We start from the raw sequence: 22,049 nt of genomic DNA, 5'->3' as shown, positions 1-22,049 counted from the left end.
GGAGTCGCCACTTGGTATAGAGTTAGGGTGTACCAAGTCACCCAAAAAGTGAATTTTTTAGGAAAAAGTTATAAGAAACCCCTTTTAAACGACTCATAGTCCACGTAAACCAATGAAAAAGGTTCGGGAGTCACATTTGACGAAGGGGAAGGCAAGGATAAAAATCCAAGGCACCCCTTCGACCTAGCCAAGGCTAGTTGCGTTGATTTAATCAAAGATTTTCTTGTTTTAACCAAAGAATTTATTACATTTGGATGCACTACGTGAATGCAAACCCTAGACCTAGGGGTATTGGGGGAAATTTCTCTTCAAAGGTTGAGTGGTGCCAATCACATTAATTGTGAAGCCCAATAACGATCCTTCGAAGAAGTCACGAATAATGCAAGTGGGATGCAAATGAAGGGAATGCATGTATGCAATGTGAAGGCATAAATTTGAAAAAGTAATAAAAAAACAAAGATGCATAAGTGAAAATGTGCATGTGAGTGGGCAAGGTATGGTATGTGCAATGGTAATATGAAGTGCATGTGTGCAAGTGATGATAAAAAGTGTTAGTGTGCAAGTGAAGAAACATAAAGGTGCACGTGTGCAAAAATGGGAGGAAAAATGAAAGTGTAATGATAGAGTGGATGCATGAACCTAGGGAATTCATGCATAATGGGTACGGGAAGACCTAAATCGTGACTCAATTTGCCCTTTGATAGAGAGGATACAAGCGTGCTAAGGCTTAGAAAAAGCCACACTCGTCTATATCCCATATTTAAGGGGACTCTCAAGCAAATGAACCCTATAACTAGCATGAAATGCAAAAATCCTAAAATGGAGGGAAAGGGGTTCGGGGATCATGCCAAATGATAAAACTAAGGAAAATGCGTGATATGTGGTGAACAAGCAAATGATGTATTAACGAGGGAAAAACCCTAAGGGTCTAGCGTTGGACTAGCCCATTCTATGAATTCCGACTAGCGTTGGACTAGTGGAAACGATAAAAGAAGCCACAACTAGCGTTGGACTAGTGTGGTGACGTACATTCATCCATTTCATTCATCTATACTACAAAAAGCGATTAGACATGCAAATCATCTAAATCATGTAGCACTTATCATGCTCGACTAGATGCAAGATCCTAATAAAGCATTTAACATATAACACATAGGCATGCAACCATTACATTTGCTAACTAAAACCAAGGGGAGAGGGAAAATGGACCAAATTACTTGCTATGCCCTATCTATTACAAGCCAAGAGGTGTACACATACCCCATGAATGAATAAAAGAAATACTTAAAGTGAAAGGAATTAAAGCAAATTTAAGAAAAGCCAAGTAAACATGTAATTCTCAATTAGCAAATTGGATCACATAGGAGAGACAAAAAGGATAAAAGAAAGTTATACCTCCCTTGTTGTGGTGCCCAAAATGAAAGAAAAAACGACTTCAAAACAATAAAAAAAGTCAAGGTACCATTTTATTTAAGAATAATTAAAGAAAATAGGCAAACATAATCTCACTTGGACACAAAGCTCTTAAGTTCGTGCTTTAATAGCAAATTAAATGAAGCAAGGCGACTAATTGAATCACACAAACAATGAAGTTGCAAAAGTTAAAACTACCAAGGACCCAATTGATGAAGTTATTCAATTTATCGGGTTTTAGTGGAACAAGGGGAGACTTAGGGGGCTAAAGTCCAAATTCAGAAAACATTTCATGCATGCAACATAGCAGATTTCGGTAATTCTATTTGCTGGGTTCCTACATGAACATCTGATGCACATCTCTATGCACAAAGACTCCACCATTTCAGCAAAGCAGATTGATATAATATACAAGTGAGCTAACTATCATTTAAACATCAAACATTTCAGCAACCAGGGAATCGATTCCTTCCAACAAATCTAAAACACACCATGAACAAAAACGAAGTTTGCTGCCATTGTATTTTTGTTATGAAATGCGCCAGAAACAGCTGCATTCCATGTCAAGCAAACCAGATTTCAGTGCAAAAAAAACACAGCTTTAATCCAAATACTAAAACACAACACCTTAACATCCAATAACCAACTGCAGTCATAGGGAAGAAACAGAAAAAAACGCAAGACACTGCATTTTCCTGCTGCAATTTCGCTGCCTCAACCCATTCGACCGAAACAACATTCATGCCAATACATCAACCCAACTACATAGTATGGTGAGCATGCACTTCTGGAACCAAAAGAGACCAATAAATCACGTAGAAAAAAACAATAATTCAGCAAAATGCAAACCGATTCACTTCAAACCTTGCCGCAACTTACTCATGAAGCATATTCATACAACCATCTTAAAACCAACCTAACAAGTGTAAATGTTCCCCAACTACTGATGCCATTACCTTAGCATACATCCCCATGGATTTAAGATTGCACAAAATGCAGCAAAGATGAATAAAGAAAAAGAAAAAAAAAACGCAACAAGCTTTCTCAGTTTGCCTCCCACAAATTCAGCATGTTTATAAAACCTTCCCATACCCCATTGAAACTTGTAGATATCTTCCTCAAATGACCCAAATCTTTAACCCAAACAAATTTGAGTCAAAGAGCGAAATCATAATTTTAATCATTGTCTTCCACTTCCCAGAAAATCCGAAAACCAAAAGACGCAAACTTCAGCTATTTTCATGCCCTTTTATCTGATATAACAAACTGGCGAATTAGCAAAACCCACAGAGTTCGAACTCACTGTCTAACAAAACTGGATATACATATCCCACAGACACTATGGAAGCAAGTAGAGACAAAGGCAACCCCCTGACTCAACAGTCATTGAAATATCATCGGCAACACAAAGAAAACAAAAATAAATAACATGCCAGAATCCAGCTTAATCACGAATGAAATTGGAGAGGCCAAAAGCAGAGAGGCTAAGAAACAATTTTAAGAAGATACCTGCAGTTTTTGAGCGATGGAGAAAAGAGTGAAAGCTTCGGTTTTTTATTCCCTGCTACGATTGCTTCCCTCACCGACTTGCTCCTTAGCCTGATGTTGCGTCGTTCCTCCTGCTGTCAATGTAATCCTCTCTTGCCGTTGCCCAGAAAAACCTCCCTTTTCCCTGCTGTTTCTTTCTTGCTCTTTTTCCGTAATTCTCTCTGCCGTCTCCCTCTTAACACTCTCTATTTTCTCTCTAAAAGCTTGCCTTTTTGGTCCCCTCTTTCACAGTTTTTTTCTGATTCTTTTGCCTCCCTTTGCCGTATCTTTCTTGCTCCTTTCACTCTCTCTTTTCTCTCTTTCCCGTAGCTTTTCTTTGATGTTGTTTATCTCCCCGATCTTCTCCCCTTGCCGTCACTCCCTACTTCCTTAGCTCTCCCCCTCCCTATCAGCCTCTCGACCCCTTTTTGTTCAGTCGTCCCTCTTTTCTCTGTCCAACCTCTCTTTTGCGGCTGGCTTTCTTTTTGTTTTTATATCCCCAGTTGGGAGCCCTAAACCCAGCAAACCTCCGTCCAAAATTGCAGCCAAGGACCTGCTCCCAGCTCTCTCTGTAAACTACGCAAGTCCGCAGCAATCATGCTGCGGCAATTATTTTTTCAAAATAACAGAAATTGATAATAATAAAAATGAAATAAATGATAATAACAGAAATTGACATTATTAACATTGAATGAAAATAAACAGCAAATTACAACTTCCATCTTTCATCCATTTTCCTTTTTCATTTTCAGCATTTTCTCTTCATTTTTTCATTTTTCATTTTTTTTTATTTTTTTTTTATTTTTTTTTTATTTTTTTTTTTAACTTTTCACTAACGAGACTAATCTAAAACATATATTTTCCTTTTTTCTCTTTCTTGAAATTCTACACTAAAATAACTAAACTAAAAGTAAACAAAACTAAATATAAAAATAGAACAAATAAAAAAACAAATAGTAAATAAATAAATAGATAATAAAACACCAAAAATTTGGTATCTACAGTATTCAACTTGCAACCCCATAGCCCATACAACTTTTGACCACCTAAGAATTTTAAAATTTTCATTTGCCTTCGCATGAATTTTAAAAAATGTTATATATATTATTGATTTTTTGCCTTGATGAACTCATATAAACTTAAAAATTTTCCCCCAGACTTGAGAATTTAATTTGGTAGTGATGGATGTACATTTTACTTTTGCTCTCTAAAATTTAGAGAAATTTACTGTGCAAATATAAAATTTTTTCATGAAAACACTGTACTAATATATATATATATAGTAGTTCTCGAATTTGGGATCTCTGACTTACACTTCCTTCTCCTGTATCACCCAATCTAATCCTTCCCAAAAAAACTATTTCAATACTAAGTCCTAACAGCAAACATCACAACATTATTTACTATATAGACATTGTTTTCCTTTATTTCAATTGTATGACCTGTAACAACACCCCCCCCCGGGGGCCTCCCACCAGAACAAAAAAAAAGGAAAAAAAATGGAAATCCTGCTCTTTCCAATGAATTTACTTGCCTTTTTATTTTTATTTTTATATTTGAGGAAAGTGCAGTGTTTCCATATGCATAATGCTAAACATGGGACACAAGTAAGATATACTGATCTACTGATAATGCATAATTTCACAAGTATAGAGATAATAAAAAATTCATTTTTCAACAAGTTTTGGCTACATGATTAATCAATAGAAGTACTCGGTGGCGGAACAACAGGGACAGAAAAATATACATTTACCAAAGATGCTTCAGTTTGCAACCTTGCATCTTTCATATGCACAGAGCATTTCGTATAATTCTTCAGGTGGCAACTCACAGGTGATACAAGTGGCCAATACCCTACTAGAGGGGAACAGCAGAAATTCTTTGTCTGCCTCTTGCTTCGGTGGACATCTTTGCGTGCCTTTTTGATTTTTATGCATCCGCCTTCTTGTTGTCCACCACTTTTTTCAAAGCCATCATTGAATCGCCGCAAAGGAGAGAAAAAAAGCTTCCTGGATTTCTCCTTATGTGGAGTACTTCTTGGCTGTGGGCACTTGAAATACGTAAGAAGTTGGTGTGCCATGGAAATGGATACAGAACTGACTAGATGAGAAGCAAGGCTAGAACCGATTGAGAATTCTAGTTACATGATAAATTTATAGCCTGTTTGGCAATACACGTACATAATTCCTTAGGGAAAATATGGAAATGACCGATACTATGGTTGTAAGGGTTACGGACAACTCTCATCCACTAACTTTTTTATGTCTATTATTATATCATTGTCCTACCTCTTTATTTCTATCTTTTAGCCTTTTCCACTCGTAATTTGTGCATAGCATTTCAATTATTTAAAATCCCAATTGATATAAGTAAAGTAGGAGGTAGTGTTATACAAGTTAAAAGCTTTTAAAGTTTCGGACGTCTATCACCTAACTATTGTTCAGTTCCTAAAGCATTTACAAATAGGAAAATGTAAAGATCATAGACGCTGTGATTACGAGAGTTACGGCGTGAATTTATCAACTAGCACAACTAAATTGATATAAATATTACGATTATATTAAAATTGTACTAGGTTATGCCAAAAGTGATAACAATTACATCAATTGGATCGAACTAGGGCTGCAAACGAATCGACCTGCTCGCGAGCGGCTCGAGTCAAGTTTGAGTCGAGCTCGATCAATATCGAGTTCGAGTCGAGCGCGAGCTGGCTCAAGTCGAAATCGAGTTCGAACTCGAGTTTAAAATATTAAGCTCGTTAGGCTCGCGAAGTCGAGTATATATATATATAATATTTTTTTATTTTTTTTATTTTAAGTATATATATATTTTTTATTTTAAGTATATATATTTTTTTATTTTTTTATTTTAATAGTAAAATTACATATATATCCTTAATATTTTATTTATTTTTTAAAAAATAAAATAATTATTTTTTATTTTTTTTCGAGCTCGAGCTTTAAATTTGCTAGCTCGTCGAGCTCGAGCTCGAGTTCGAATTTGATAAAATTTAGTCGAGACTCGGTTCGATTAGCCCAAAACTCGACTCGACTCGACTCGTTTGCAGTCCTAGATCGAACTGAATTGAAATCAACTTAAGAGACCCCTAATCTAAGAAAGAAATCGCACAGGATAACTTAAAATTTTGAACAATGTTGAAGTTATTGATGTCAGCTTCACATGACGTTTTAGAGTTTAGATAGTTGTGTACTCTAAAAATCTTCTTCACTTCATTTTTTACTTTGTGGTTCGACTTCTACATTGTGATAGTAGTATCACTCTTTGTAATTTGTGTTTACATTTTAAATGACACGATGTTGATATGTTTTGAATAATTTTTGGTGTGTTATGTATAAGAATAGCTGTTTCATTTTTTTTTTAAAGGAAAAGAACGAAAAAGCACTTATAAATATTTTCTAAAGGGTCTTGAGAAATGATTTTACTTGAATTCCAACTTAAGAGCATATAAGGAAACAATTTTGTGTGTCTTATGTAGTAGTGTTGCGAATTCCTTCGTTTTTGCCAATAAATATCTACATTGAATGCACTAAAATTCTTTTAAATTATAAATAAAACTTTAATTTTTTTGCTAAGATTTTTTTTTAGTGTAATTGGAAAATTTTAAACTCAGAATCTCTCACATACAGTTTCTTCCCCTCCCCCCTTACACTAGAAAAATGTTAAGATGCTTGAGAGCAATGGGAAAAGTTCCTTGACGGTCAAGTAGTGGAGGAAGTGAAACTAGAGTATGGCAGGAATGGTCAAGTAGTGGAGGAAGTGAAACAAGAGTATGGCAGGAATGGCCTCGTCCCTTTCCCCCAAGTTTTGAAAAATTAAGTTTTCTTTCTTGAAAAGTTGAAAATTTAAAATTTTTTGATAAATTTAAACTCTTGGTCCTGCAAAAATGACGAATATTTCAACTTATATAGTAAATTTTAATTAAATTAGAGTTCATCCTTTCAAAATAAATTTTCTAGTTTTGCCTATGGTAACCGGCCATGGTGTGAATAATGCCACCGACCCTAATTAAAGCAAACAGTAGCTTCTATAGTTCAAGTCCTGACAAAAATGAGTGCTGTAGGACCCAGTTCGGTACTTATAGCTTATAGGAAGGGAAACCACTTCTAGTACACTACTTGTGGTCCTGCATGGTTTTTCTCCTTTTAGCGCGCTAGTACGATATTGGATCCGCTTGAGTGCTTGGAGATTAATCTATCAATCACTGTGGAGGGCAGTGTCTTTGGCGTCAATGTCTTAACTAAATTATGGTTGCCTAGTTTAACCTAATTTGAAGAATTGTTAACGCTTTATTAGGTTCTTGTACTATTTGTGGCTTATTAATGGTTCTAATATTATATTTTAGGATAAAAAATGCATTCATCATGAGCAAACTATTTCAAATAAAATTTCACTTTAACTGTGTATTAATTTTTTGTGTCAAATTCACCCCTTAAGTTTCTAAATATGCATCACATTGGCTTGAAATATTCTCATACTTTAAAATGTAAAGTATCCAAAATAAAAATATACAAGTGCAATTTGAGATATAATGACATCATGGAAGATTATAAGTGTATATAGTCCACCTTGAGAAGTAAAATATCTAGTTGCATCAACAAAAGAAAATTCAACCCAGGAATTGGCGAACTCAAATGATTTTCTGACAGAGCTGGTTTTGAAGACATTGCTCTAGGATTAACAACATTTTTAGTAAATTCAAGTAACAGTTGAGCTCGTTTGTTGAAAAAGAAAGGAACATTTGAGCTCAACACAAGAGATTGTATTCGAGAACTTTAATCTTAACAACGTAACTGTCAAGCTTGTTACTTAAACTGCTTGAGAATCTCCCAACAAAAACCACGAATTGCAAAAGTTTTCAAGTAGAGCCAATTTACTATAAAAAAAATTCGAAGGAAAATAAAAAATAAATAGACAGCACCCATAAAATTGATGTATCCTACAAAAAAAAAAATATTAATATAGCACAAATTATGGGATCACTCCCATTTTCTAGCTACTTTACTTTAGATCAAAAGTTATGTGTAACTCCCTCATAAGATTTGCAATCTGTCTGAAAAAAAATTTTTTTTGTGAAGTTTTGTTGTTTCTAGTTAAAAGAAAATTATTGTGAAGAGAATTTCTCATACACACCTTGATCTTCATTAGTAAGGAAAGGCCTTGAACACTTGAACCCCTAAATTGAGCCTCTAAATGCATAGCCAACACAGTTTAAACACTTAGGACTCGTTTGGCTACTTTTGTTTAGAATTTTTTTTAAGAAAAGTATACTCTAGTGATTTTTCCCCCCATTGTGAAAACAAAACAGATGTTCTATAGTTTGAACTTTTATTTCTGAATATTTGTGCTCTTTATGGTTGCAACACAATCACTTGGAGATGGTAGGAGGTCTACAACAGATTTACAAGTTATTAAGCGAGAACATGGAATCAGATGAGAAGAAGAGGACACAGCCTTTCCTGCATGACAGAAAAGGATAAAACGGAAATCTACTGCAGAAGACCTAAAAACTATTGCAAGAAAGCGAAGAAACAAGAGCAAGTGATCATCATTTATGAGGAGAATTCTCTAGATTTCTTTGGTCTTTTCCAGATGTGACATGACCTCGTTTGGCTTTAATCAGTCTTAAAGAGCTGATTGAAAACCATTCATAAGTTTGGCCAGCTTCCAATCAAATATCATGTTGGAGTACTTTCGGCGCAAGCGGCAGAACAAGGATCAGTCCTTATATCTTGTACAGTTATTTTACTATTGACAACCCATATTTCTTTGCTTTCTCATTGATCAGTCCTTGTTATTGCAAAGCTTCTTTCCTTTCTCATTCTCTGACGGTGATGGAAGGAAAGAAATTATAGCTGTGCAGGAATGGCTTTGTCAACACACTAGCATGTATTTGCAAAGAATTTGGGGTATGAAGCAGATTACTCCGACAACAAAATTACTCACCCACACAAAAACTTTCAATGTGTTGTTCAAATTTTGTCATGTAAATTGGGATGCATGTGAATGTAGTATTCTTCATGGACGTTGTACGATTTTATATCCTTGGTACAAACTGTTCCAAATTGTACATAAGTTACAATTTTTAATTAACACAAACTCTTGGCCAATATGACTGAAGATACGGTAACTCGTGGATTATTCCATGACATATGTGCTGGTACAGAGGATCAAAGAAGCACAATTACAACGAGCATCATGAACTTAAATTTGATAAATCCTGGTGTTTGTTATTCAAGTGTCTCAGAATGTTAAGTAAATCGTTCTCAAGACACAGAAAAGTAACGCTGTCGTGTACAAGTTACAATTGGTTAACAACATTGTATATCGTCTGGAATAACTGGTCTAACAATTGTTATGGCCCAGATCCATTGAAAATGGCATGAGCTATATGCCCTTTTATGAACATGATTTATTCTCCGTCCGGGAAAAATAAAAGGCACATCTCAAATATTTGAGATAAAAGGCACATCTCAAAAATTGCATGAGTGTGTTTGGATTGTAAATTATTTGAGATTTTTTTACTGTCACTACAACAAAAATGACTTTTCCTGACATGTCTATAAGAACACTTTCTGGTTTGTGTCATTATAGCAATCCTATCATGACACTTATTATCAATTCAATAATATATACTTTAATTTTTTTTTATTTTATCTAATATAAAAATAATAATGTGCCTTTAGACTACCTATCATGACATTTAAGAAAATGTAAGATGTTAAAAAAAAAAAAGACGCAAAACGATAGCGTTTGATTTTGGCGGAAACTCCAAAGTTTCATTTTGGCGGCCAAAAGACTTAGTGAAAATTTTCTTCATCAAGGCAAAAAAAGTGGTGGACTCGTCTAGTTGTCTTTTACCGTGTAGAAGCAAAACAAAGCTTTTCTAAGTGTTGAACTCTCTTTCAAATCACCTCTACCTCACTTTCACTCAGACGCCCACTCTCACCTCTACTTGCACCTCACTACTGCAATCTCAATCTCTCCGACGATTGAAGACCAATGAAGTACCATGGCTCTCTGGCATGAAGACCAAGTAATTCTCCAAGTGTCTGCAACAAAGGTTAGTTCTTTCCCTCTCCTCTTTCTCTCTAAAATAATTTGCAAATATTTTGGCCCTAAGCCTGTTTCTTTTTTTTTTTCTGAAAATTTCTACTTGCATTCTTGTCGAATCTGCATTTAGGGTGTAATTTTATGGTTATTTACATGATTAATCTTTTCATCCCTAGAAATTTTATTGCCCTAATTTTTAACTTGGGAAAAAATTGTTAAAAATTTTTGCCTTGTCATCATGAATCCCCTAGATTAATTGCATCATCTGTCTCTTGGCCTACATGGGAAGGACTTGCTACTTCCCAACCATTTTTTGCACAAAACCCAACTACGGCTGGACTTGGCTGGGGGAGAGTTGAACAAAAATTGACCAGCGGTTGGAAAATTTTGGTTGTTGTCGTTGGTAGTGTAAAATGTTCACCATACTTTCTGCTTCTTTCCCTCATTAGACAAATCTACTCAACAAACTTAGAAAACATTAAATTAGATGTGTTTTGCCACTAGTTTTGGGGGTTGATTTAGTTTATCCAGCAAGCTAATTGGAGCTTTTGTATGGGTACGCAGAATTGGAACAGATGGGATGTTATGTGCTTGATCTGACCCTATTTGTTTCCCTCAAATTCAATCTGATTGAGTAGGCTGGGTATGCATCATATGGAGGGGTTGTTCATGACTTGAAATCTCCTTTGGTTATTCTTTTTCAAACTTGGGAGTTGATGTTGTGTAGTTTGAGATGTATAATTTTAGGACTAGCTTAAAATTATAATCACTCTTACAACTTATAATTCAGACTTTGGAGCTTTCTTTTGCATCTTCTGTGATGGGACATAATCTTTCTTGTTTTTTAACGAATTGTTGTTATTCATACCTGACATGGTTTAAAAATTCAAGAAAAATGCTGAACAAGCTGAAAAGCGCTCAGCTGAGATGGGAATTCAAGTCCAAACTCAATAGCAACTTATGCAAAGGCTGGAGAACTGACAAGCGGAAATGCAAAACCAACAAATTGAAATGCAAGACCTTCTTAAGGTTTTGAAAGTGGAATTGCAGTCTAGGAAGTAGGGCAATGAGAGTATATCTGGCAATGATAAATGGTAAACTATCTTTCTCATACAAGCATTTGATTTAGCCTCGCTTTTGTCTTTACTAAAATTTGGGGAAACTATTTTTGCAGGCTTTGTATCAAGAAACTTTAGCAATGAATGCCTCTCCAAACAATTTTACCTTAAAGAAAGGAAATGGAGACTCTGCACAGGAACAAAAGCACAGCTTCTTTTGAGCACTAATGCAGAACTTCCCTCCTTTGGAGGTAAAAATTTTAAGACATTCCTTTTAGTATAGTTCAAATTTTTCGCGAAAGCAAAGGATGCAGTGCACATTTTGCTGTCCATGATTGCAATTTGATGTACTGAAAAGTTATTAGGTAATATATGGTTTCACCATAAATACGAAAACAACCTAGTATAGGTTTTTTATTGAGTGATCTCTCTTATGTTTCCATTTTCTACATTCCCTGATTCACGAGGAAGCCAAGAAAAGATAAAACAAACTCCTGATTCATGTGGAAAACATTAACACCAAAAAGAAACTAAATTCTTGATCTACTAGGTAATTACATTAAGTATTTAAAAGGCCCTGGTCAAGGATAGGACAGCAATACATCATTAAGTTTTCCAGTCTGTGTACCGGAAGGGTTGCTTTAAGTCTTCTCTAAAGGTAAATCTTGGCTCATGATTTTTCTTGAAACTGTAAAATATGTGTTTTAATTTTGTGGGGTTTTGGTATAAGCTAATCAAAGAACGGTCTTTAGTCTTTGTGAGGAAGATTAAGGATGTTGCATGGCCTTTTCTGGATTTTAAGGATGGAAGTTGAGTACTAAAATGGGTTGATTTTGTACTCTGTTTTATGAATTAAAGAGGTTGCTTCTGCTTTGCAGATGCATTTTTGGTAGTAATCATGTCGGTGGTTAGTGGTTGTACAGTAAATTGAGGACTAGTAGTCAGTTTTGTTTGATTCAATTGGGCCTACAGATGATGTTCATTAGTGCTTTCCATGTATTTGTTGTGAAAGGGTTGTGAAAATTGTAAATGTTCCAAGAACCATTTCTTGTTCTGTTCTTTCCTTTTTTAGTTTTCTTTTTTTTTTCTTGGGGGTGGGTGGCGAAGAGGAGGGTCAGGGGGCAGGAGATTGGGTTTATTGGACTTTGTGGTTGGTATAAGAGGATGAGTGGTGTGATTATGGTTGTTGGCAAGTATGAGGTGGTAACGAATAGATGAAATTAAAGCTTCTAGGTGGGAAACATTATGATCTTTTCTCTAGCTAATATTTAAGAAGTAAATGCAACTAAAGCTTCATGATCCGCTGCTGCTGCTGCACATTTATGTATTGGCTTTATGGGCATTGTGTTGCTAATACTTATTCTGAAAGCTTTTAACTTTACGCATTGATCTGTCCTGTAATTGCCGATATGAAATGCATGTAGCTAGTTTTGTTAGCAGTTGACTTTATGTTACTGAGTGGATACAAGGTTTAGTTTTTCATTGATAGCAGATTGATCTTAAGTGTGAGTGGGTTGCAAAATTTCCCCCTGGAAGTGATTATTTCGTGGAATACAGAAAATTTGAACAAATTTAAATCCTTAGAATGGTTCCTAACTTTGAATCAAACAAAATGACATGGCTCGTGGCCTAACCCAGAGTAGTGGAAAAGGGTCATGTCTTTACATCGTGGCTCTTAGGTCTCATCATGAATGGCTTCGCCTCTGGAATCATGGCAATTTAATTTGATCTTTAGCAAATACATTGTGCCTTTTCTGGAAAGCTCTTGTTAGTATGATGATCTAATGATCCCCCACAAACTTTGTGCATAGGTGGAACCAACTAAAGATTGATGGGGACTTCATGATTATGACTGAAAGCTCTCATTTCATTGGAAAGTTTGGAAGCTACTGTTAGTTCTTTCAACTTGTTAGGGATGAGAATCTTTTAGTTTGTGCACAAGAGAGTATTTCAAGTTTGTGTACATGAGAATGTTTTAGTACTTGTTTGGGATTTTAGTACTTGCTGCGTTTGTACTTGTTACCGACTTTTAATTCAATGAATTATATTTGAGTATCGACTTCTTCTTTTAAATTGCTATATGCATTCTGCTCTTTGGGATAATTTTACAAGTCCCTTGGGATTCTGGTTGATGGAATGTACAGCAGGGAGGACTAATTGCAGGTTGCTTCCATATAAAAAAAACAGGGAAAAAACTCCTGGCAATTAAAAGTGTCAGCAAAGCTTAGCTTCGAAAAACACTAATGACAAATGGGCATGTCGCCGAAAGCAGTGTAAATTCACATGGCTACGTGTCCTTAAAACCATATATTAAGACAACTCAAGATGCCTTCATAAATTGGATATCCTACTGATCCACTACTGATGTTCTAATGCTATACTGACACTTTCGATTATCACAAAAAAAAGTTTTTGTTGGCAGAGGGAATGCTATAGCAGCATGGTATTCCTGACACATTTGAATGCCGCTAAAGATTGAGGCTATCCCCACATTGGAAGGGACAACACTCACCCTAGGTGTGAGGATAGATAAAGTGTCAGGTTAGATTATCTATACTGACACCTTTAAATGCCGTTAAAGGCCATTTTTGTTGTACTGTGTAGCACTTTTTGTGATTTGATGTATGTGAGATAAAAAAAGTAATTAGGAAGATAAAAAGATGTATTGGAAATTGTAATGGTGATGTAAGTAAATAAATTGTTAAAGTGTAAGATTACATCCAACAGAAAAAGTTCAATGCTTGAGGCATGCTAGAAACTTGAAATTCAATGAGGAATAGTAAATGAGGTAGCGTAACGTACTGTATTCTGTCTTGGAATTTTAGGGAAAGAAATGGGATTGAGAAAAAAAATTTACAAATCAAAATATACTCAACTTTGATCGTTATGTTGTATTTTGACCAATCGAAACGTCCTTTGCAGATAATTTATTTTACGATGACCAAACTTGTGAGAAACTTAAATTATTTTCAATTACATTTTCTTTTCCTTCAAAATGTTAGACATAAAGAAGGCCCTAAATAGGAAGGAAAAAATTATTGGAAAAATTTGCCTATTGGAACCGAAAGAATAGTTACTAATAAGAAGGGGCTAATTCTTCACATTCTTTCTAACTTTCTCCGCTCCTCTCAAACAAAATAATGCCTTCTTCCATGGGCGAAAGGAGGCCTCTCTCTCTCCAATAAATTTTTTTTTAATGTTGGCAGCTAATAAAGTTTTTCCTAGGATTTGTAGTAAGCGTATTATCATCTCTTAAGGTTTCCTAGTGAGAAAAATTTGCTTTCATAGACTATTTTTAATGTGAGTTTCTTCTCTTCTACAATTTTAGTGAAAGTTTTCTTTTACTTAATATTTTTTTCTTTGTCAAATCTCAGTTTTTTTTTATATCTGGTTGTCAAACATGAAATTTCTAAGATGTGTATTGTTAGGTCTCACTTTAATATATGAGTTTAAAATATTTAATTAGTAGATTGGGAGAAGACATCCACAGATATTCATTAGACTCAAAGCGATTGATATCATTTGGAATAGATTGGAGCTTCATAATGTAATAGTTGTTATTTTCTCAAATCAGGTGTGTTAGTAGATCCTTTAGATTTGTTATTTTATAAAATGTCCGATGATATACTTTATGCCATTAGTGTAGATCTCATGAATGAGATTATTATTATTTCTATGAAAAAAAAGGACAACACTTTTCATAATGCTTAGATGGGCATCGCTTACTATTTGAAAAGTATTAAGAACATAGAAGTTAAAGGGAAGGGGGGAGGGTTGGGTTGGGTGGTACGGGGGGAAGGAGTGTAAGTGAGAGGTCTCGGATTCGAGTCCTACTGCTTACACTAAACAAAAAAAGGTTAAAAAAAAATAGAAGTTAAAGGGAAATTATAGGAATATCCTTTTATAATGCGCTATTGGTGTGTTTGACCGGAGCCCATATTTGATGACATGGCACTACCACCTCATCACCCATAGACACATTGCACTATAGTGACTTGGGCGTGGCCACTGCCTCCCACCAAAAAATTGTCACAATATGTGACGGCCTCAATTGACTTTTCTCGATGGAATCTCTACTTACATCGAATCCTCCTCCCCCTCTTCCTCCCCCCTATATTAAGCTAGATTAGATTATAAAAATTCTACCATTGTGAAAAAAAAAAAGACTTGGGCGTGGAATCGGATGACATGTTAAAAAAATACTGTATTTTGTCCTCAACTTTTAGAAAACTAGCTATCTAAAAACAATTGACAAAGTGAAACTAAGCTCAAACTTTCTTTAATATGTTACATTTGACTAATTGAAATGCTCTTAATTGTAGATAGTTACTTTGGGAAAACAAAAAATGCGAGAGAAATCAAATTAGTTTCAATTTGTATTTTCTTTTCCATAACAAATCGTACATATAAAAAGGGCTATGAACAGGAAGGAAAAAATATTAGGAATGTTTACCACTTGGAAACTCGAAGAATAGTTATTCATGAGAGAAGTGAAACTTTTTCACAATTTTTTCTTAAGGCATTGACTACTATTTCAACGGTATTAAAGTAGAAGTTAAGGTGAAATTATAGAATGCCTTTTTAGAACAGGTTATGAGTTTATTTGATACAGACCATATTTGATGACATGGCATTGTCAGGATTGAACCTGATGGATTGCAGAAAAAGAAGGGAAGAGGGGGTGTTCATGAACTGAGAGAGAATTGGAAGGAAGGGAAAGATATTTTTATTTGGAAAATTATGAATATCAATCTCATTGCCGCCTACTTCACTCCTTATGCTATTTATAGCATTATTCATACTGCATCAGTACTAACCGACGTATAACAAACTGAAAACAATCATAACAGATTTCCTAACTAACTTTCAGTGCAACGGCACCGTTTCGCACAAGAATCTGACTTACAACCAAAAACTACGTCGCACTACTTATTTCCCTTGGCAATCTCCAAAATGGCGCCGCAATGTTCCAAAACTGCATCGTATCACTTATGATTCCTGACAATACCCTCGCCTTCAGAGCATCCTTGTCCTCAAGGATGGAAGTTTGGAAACTGGTGTTTGATGAAATCAAGGTCCTCCCAAGTGGCTTCTTCGAATCCCAGATTGATCCATTTGATCAAGACTTGTGACATTGGTTGGTGGTTTCGCAGTTTGGCTCTCCTCTTGAGTACCATTTCAGGAGCAACCTGAATTTGATTATCCAGACCCACTAATGGCAATGCAAGCATGACTACCTGAGAACCTCCCAACTTCTTCTTCAACATAGAAATGTGGAACACAGGGTAGATTCTGGAACCCTGAGGTAACCCCAATCTGTAAGCTACTGCCCCCACACGAGCAAGGACTGGGAAAGGACCATAATACTTAGAGGCAAGCTTCAAGGAATGCCTAACTTCCACAGACTGTTGGCGGTAAGGTTGAAGCTTCAAATAAACCATGTCGCCCACTTCCAAAGTTCTTTCACTCCTCTTTTTATCTGCAACAAATTTCATTCATTGCTACACTTGAGCCAGGTTCTGGCGAAGAATTTGCAACACAGCCTGCCTATCACGAACAAGATCACTAGCTGCAGGAACAATAGTATCAGAAATGCACCCCAAAGGTAGTTGGTTAGGTGTGTAACCATAGAGGGCCTCAAATGGAGTTATTTTAAGGCTAGTGTGGTAATTAGTGTTATACTACCACTCAGCCATAAGCAACCATGACACCACTTCTGAGGTCTATCACTACTCATGCACCTTAAGTATGTCTCCACACACTGATTAACACGTTCACTTTGACCATTTTTTTGGGGTTGGTAGGCTGAGTTGAGATTTAAGCGAGTTCCCAACAGTCTAAACAACTCCTGCCAAAAAAGACTGGTGAAGAGCTTGTCCCTATCTGAGACTATCACATCTGGTAATCCATGGAGTCTGGAAACATGTGTTAAGAATAGCTTGGCAACCTCCACTGCTGAGAAGGGATGCTTGAGGGGAATGAAATGAGAGAACTTGATGAACCTGTCCACAACTACCAATATAGTGTCCGCACCTTCAGAATTTGGCAAACTCTCAATAAAATCCATACTGATCTGCGACCATGCTTGGTTGGGAACTGGCAGAGGTTGCAATAAGCCAGGATAAGGAACATTCTCATGCTTGTTGCTCTGGCAAACATCACACTGTTTGACAAATTCAACTACATCTTTCTTCATCCCAGGCCAGTAGAAGACTGTGCCTAGTCTCTTCAGGCACCTCAGCTGGCCAGAATGGCCACCTACTGCAGAAGAATGCAACTGTTGAAGGATTTGGTTCCTCAAATTACCATGTTTCCCACTGTCACAGACTCCTCTTGCAGAATCCTTCTCCTGAATTCCTCTCCTTGACAAGGCATCAGCAGCTTTGTTCTCTGCTCCCTTCTTGTATTGGATTTCATAATCCAAACCTAAGAGTTTTGTTAGACACTTATGCTGCAGGGGTGTATTCAGCCTTTGCTCCAACTAGAATTTCAAGCTCTGGTGATCAGTTCTTATGATGAAATGATATCCCAGCAGGTAGTGTTTCCACTTTGTCACTGCCATTACCACGGCCAACAACTCCTTCTCATATATAGATAGCCCCAAGTTCTTAGGACTTAAGGCTTTGCTGAGGTAAGCTATAGGTTGTCCCTCTTGCATCAACACAGCACATATGCCTTCACTACAAGCATCAGTCTCCACTACAAATAACTTGGAAAAATCTGGCATTCTCAGCACAGGAGTGGTACTCATGATATCCTTCAGATTCTGGAAGGCTGTGGCTGCTGATTCATTCCAGCCAAAGGAGTCCTTTCTCAACAGGTCAGTCAAGGGCTTGCAAATCTGCCCATAACCTTGTACAAATCTACTGTAATAACCTGTAAGGCCCAAAAATCCCCTCAAAATCTTAACAATCTCAGGCACTGGCCAGGCTCTTATGTACTCAACCTTAGCAGCATCCATTTCAACCCCATTGTAGGATATGATATGGCCCAAGAACTCCACTCTCAGTTGAGCAAACATGCACTTGGACATCTTTGCATACAACTGGTGAGATCTCAGAATTTCCAACACTGTTCTCAGATGGTTTACATGTGATTGCAGGTTTGGGCTGTGGATGAGTATGTCATCAAAGAAGACAAGTATGAATTTTCTGAGGTAAGGCTGGAAGATCTTATTCATGAGGGATTGGAAAGAGGCAGGGGCATTAGTGAGGCCAAAAGGCATAACTAGGAATTCATAATGGCCTTGGTGAGTTTGAAATGCTGTCTTATGGATGTCACAAGCCTTGACTCTGATTTGGTGATAACCAGATCTAAGGTCAATCTTGCTAAAGACTTAGAGCCAAATAATTCATCTAAGAGTTCTTCAATATTGGGAATAGGGTACCTATCCTTGATGGTGAGGTCATTTAGAAACCTGTAATCTACACAGAAACGCCAAGTACCTTCTTTTTTTTTTACTAGCAGGACAGGAGAAGAAAATGGACTAGTACTAGGCTTAATGATCCCAGTTTGAAGCATGTTAGACACTTGGTTTTCAATTTCTGTTTTCTGGGAGTGTGGATACCTATAGGGTCTGAGTTTAAAGGGTTGAGCCCCTGGTTTCAAAGGTATAGTATGGTCATGAGCCCTTTCAGGTGGTAATTGTGTAGGTTCAGCAAACACATCAGAGAACTGGTGCAGTAATTCTGAGATTTCACTAGGAAGTGGACTTACATCATCTGAGTTGCTATTCTCAGGCACTGAGCAGATTGATGCCAAGGTTTTGTGTTTCTGCAGCATGAATTTCTTTATTGCCTTCCCTCTGATAAGCTTCATTGAGGGTTGCTTAGCTGCTCCTTCCAACACCATTTCCCCATCTTCTTCTGAGAGTTTAATCAGCAGCTGTTTGAAATCGAATGTGTAGGACTGTATTGCACCATCCAATCTACCCCAAGTATCATGTCCTATGTCCCTAGTTCCATGATTACCAAAGGAAAGCTGAAGTTATACCCCTGGATGCTCCATGTCACATTGGGGCATGTTTTTCTCAATTCATATCTTTTGATGATTACAAAACAAACGGATGTTACTAATACTTTTTGTAGAGACTCTTTTCAGAAATAGCACTAAACGGGTTTGAGGACTTAGAGCAAAAAAAAGATAAAAAAGGATGAAAAGTGCTGAGGAAGATGTCGGACGCACAAAAGGAGAGTATCGGACGTCCGACATCCATTGAGTAACTTCGGACGTATGAAAAACTCAGACTTGGACGTCCGAAGAAGACAAGCCAGGGCTTCTACGATTACTGATCACGATCGGACACTCAACACCTGAGCATCGGACGTCCGACAAGCGTTGCTGCACTTCGGACGCAACACATTGGACGCATCGGCCGTCCGAAAGAATTGAAGAGGAACCTCCAAATCTGCATCTTACCCTCGGATGCATGGTGAGAGGGGATCGGACGTCCTAAGAGGTTCAAGAAAATTTCTCGAACTCACTGACCTCGCTCGGACGCATAAAAACTGACTATCGGACGTCCGACAACACCAACGGCTAGTTGACTCTTCAGATGCCTTCTATCCGTTGACAGCATTAATTGAAGAATTTCTTGGTCTCCTATAAAAGGAACAAAGCCAACCACCTCAGATCAACTTTACACATTAAGTCTACATCAAATCGCGAGTGATTCAAGTGTTAGAATACTCCAAAAGGAACATTTGTATTCTCAGCTTGTGCAATTTTCTTGTAGCTTTTCAAGTGTGACACAACTTCTTCAATAGTGTAGCATTGTGAGGGTTATCCGAGTGTTTGTAAAACTTCCTTGCTTGACCAAGTGTGGTTTGGGGCAAGAAGGAAATGATCCTTTTCTTGTACACAAGAAATTGGTTGCAAGATTGTTCAACTTGAAGTAGCTTGTTATATAAAGTGTTGTTCAAATTCAAGTTGAGTTTGAAGCCTGGTTTGTTTCTCTACTTTCGTTTACAGTTTTACTATATAAATTGTTCACTTCTTCATCTCACGAACACCTGTGCTTTCTTGTAAACTGTTCCATTGAGTGGTCTTTGAGAAAAGAAGGATAGGCTTGAAAAAGAGTGACCTATATCTTAGCTGGTTTTAGAAAACCTAATTCACCCCCCTCTTAGGTTGTTTTCGATCCTTACAGAGCAAAACAGCTCACTGGAAATGGTGGTTCCATCAGCAATTGTGGCCCTCAGTGGTGTCATCTTAGCTATTCTTAAGGTCATGATATTCAATAATATGGAATTTAGAAAACCATTAGTGCTGCCAGTGTCAACCAGAACAGATATAGTTTTTCCTTTCAACACCCCTTGCAGTTTTAAAGTTTTTCTCTTGATAGAGGTTGTCAATGTATGCAGGGACACATCTACTGATTCCCCTGGATGGCCAGTATGCTCATCCTGCTCCCCAATGGCATCAAGAAATTCAGGTTCTTCATCTTCTTCCAGAATGAAATTCAGATGCCTATACTTGCACTGATGACCAGGACTGAACTTCTCTCCGCACTTAAAACATAGGTGATTGTTCCTTCTGCGCAAGATCTCCTGAGGAGAGATCTTCCTGCTTTCCATGTTAGTGTTTTCAGAAATTAACTTCTTTTGGCCAAATGGTTCTGAAACCCTTCCCCCTGTGCTGGTTGTTGACAAGGCACTGGAGGGTCTTGAGTTTTCCCCAGGCTCCCAGTTCCTAGTGTTTTTGGCATACCTACCATTCAATGCCAGTGACTGTTCCTGCCATTTTGCAATCTCAAAAGCCTCAATTAATGTATTAGGCTTCAACATCTTAACCATAGGCCTGATTTCCTCTTTAATGCCACTGATAAAGCTGGAAACAAAGTAAGATTCAGAGAGGTGAGGGTCCCTTACTAACATCAAAGAGCTCAGTTCTTCAAATCTCTCCTGATAGTCCTTGACAGTGCTGGTTTGGTGGAGTTTATTGAATTCCTCCACCTCATCTCTTCTTCTTCGATCTCCAAACCTCCTCTTCAACAATTCGCAAAATTCTTCCCAAGAGATTCTTCCCTTGCTCCTCTTGACTCCTTGAAACCATATTTCTGCTTTCCCTACCAGATATATCTCCATTACTTCCAATTTCTGGTCCTCAGGAAGTTGATGGATGAGAAAGTATTTCTCACATTTCCTGATCCACTCCTGAGGCCTGTCTCCTTCAAAGAAGGGAAGATCTACCTTAGGGGGATTTGGAACCGTAACCCTGTGCTTCTTGCTTGCCGCTGACTAATCAACCCAATCTCTGTATTTCACATGTGGATTGGAAAGTAAAGGAGTCTTCTCTTGTAGAGGAGATTCCCCTGGTGCGGCTACTCTGTCTCTATTGAGAGCTTGAAGAAATGAAGTCAACTTCGTCTCCATTCCTGCCATTAATGCATCAATCTTCTTATCGAGCTCCTCCATTTTGGTATCTACATGTGTTCGAGTCTCCTGTAGTTCTGCTTGCATGGAATTGACTTGAATCTGAACCCTAGTCTCAAGTTTCCTGAGTTGTTCATCCAAATTCTTGAGTCTAGTACCATCTGCCATCGAAAGGTATGCGAATTTCACCAAGGATTGAAGGCTCTGATTACCACTTGTCAGGATTGAACCTGATAGATTGCAGAAAAAGAAGGGAAGAGGGGGTGTTCATGAACTGAGAGAGAATTGGAAGGAAGGGAAAGATATTTTTATTTGGAAAATTATGAATATCAATCTCATTGCCGCCTACTTCACTCCTTATGCTATTTATAGCATTATTCACACTGCATCAGTACTAACCAACGTATAACAAACTGAAAACAATCATAACTGATTTCCTAACTAACTTTCAGTGCAACGGCACCGTTTCACACAAGAATCTGACTTACAACCAAAAACTACGACGCACTACTTATTTCCCTTGGCAATCTCCAAAATGGCGCCGCAATGTTCCAAAACTACACCGTATCACTTATGATTCCTGACAGGCATTATCACTTCAGCCGAG

General features: G+C 37.1%; 1 protein-coding gene and 2 long non-coding RNA genes across 3 annotated transcripts; 1 reads left to right on the top strand and 2 right to left on the bottom strand.

The window, feature by feature from the left end:
- Window positions 1-275: 275 nt before the first annotated feature.
- LOC140013232 (uncharacterized) lies at window positions 276-5,121 on the bottom strand. Its single transcript, XR_011820302.1, has 2 exons — window positions 4,688-5,121; window positions 276-3,540 (listed from the first exon to the last, which is right to left on the bottom strand). It is a non-coding gene; the product is annotated as an uncharacterized lncRNA (long non-coding RNA).
- Window positions 5,122-9,863: 4,742 nt separating this feature from the next.
- On the top strand, window positions 9,864-11,316 carry LOC140013218 (uncharacterized). Its single transcript, XR_011820290.1, has 3 exons — window positions 9,864-10,021; window positions 10,903-11,105; window positions 11,186-11,316. It is a non-coding gene; the product is annotated as an uncharacterized lncRNA (long non-coding RNA).
- A 4,786-nt stretch (window positions 11,317-16,102) lies between these two features.
- LOC140013369 (uncharacterized) lies at window positions 16,103-16,564 on the bottom strand. The gene has a single exon (XM_072062638.1). The coding sequence runs from the start codon at window positions 16,562-16,564 to the stop codon at window positions 16,103-16,105; it is 462 nt and encodes a 153-aa protein (XP_071918739.1).
- Window positions 16,565-22,049: the final 5,485 nt, after the last annotated feature.

This window comes from Coffea arabica, chromosome 8c (genome assembly GCF_036785885.1).
Source record: "Coffea arabica cultivar ET-39 chromosome 8c, Coffea Arabica ET-39 HiFi, whole genome shotgun sequence".
NCBI lineage: Eukaryota > Viridiplantae > Streptophyta > Magnoliopsida > Gentianales > Rubiaceae > Coffea > Coffea arabica.
Note: the sequence above shows the minus strand (reverse complement) of the source record. Positions and strands in the feature narration are given on the sequence as shown.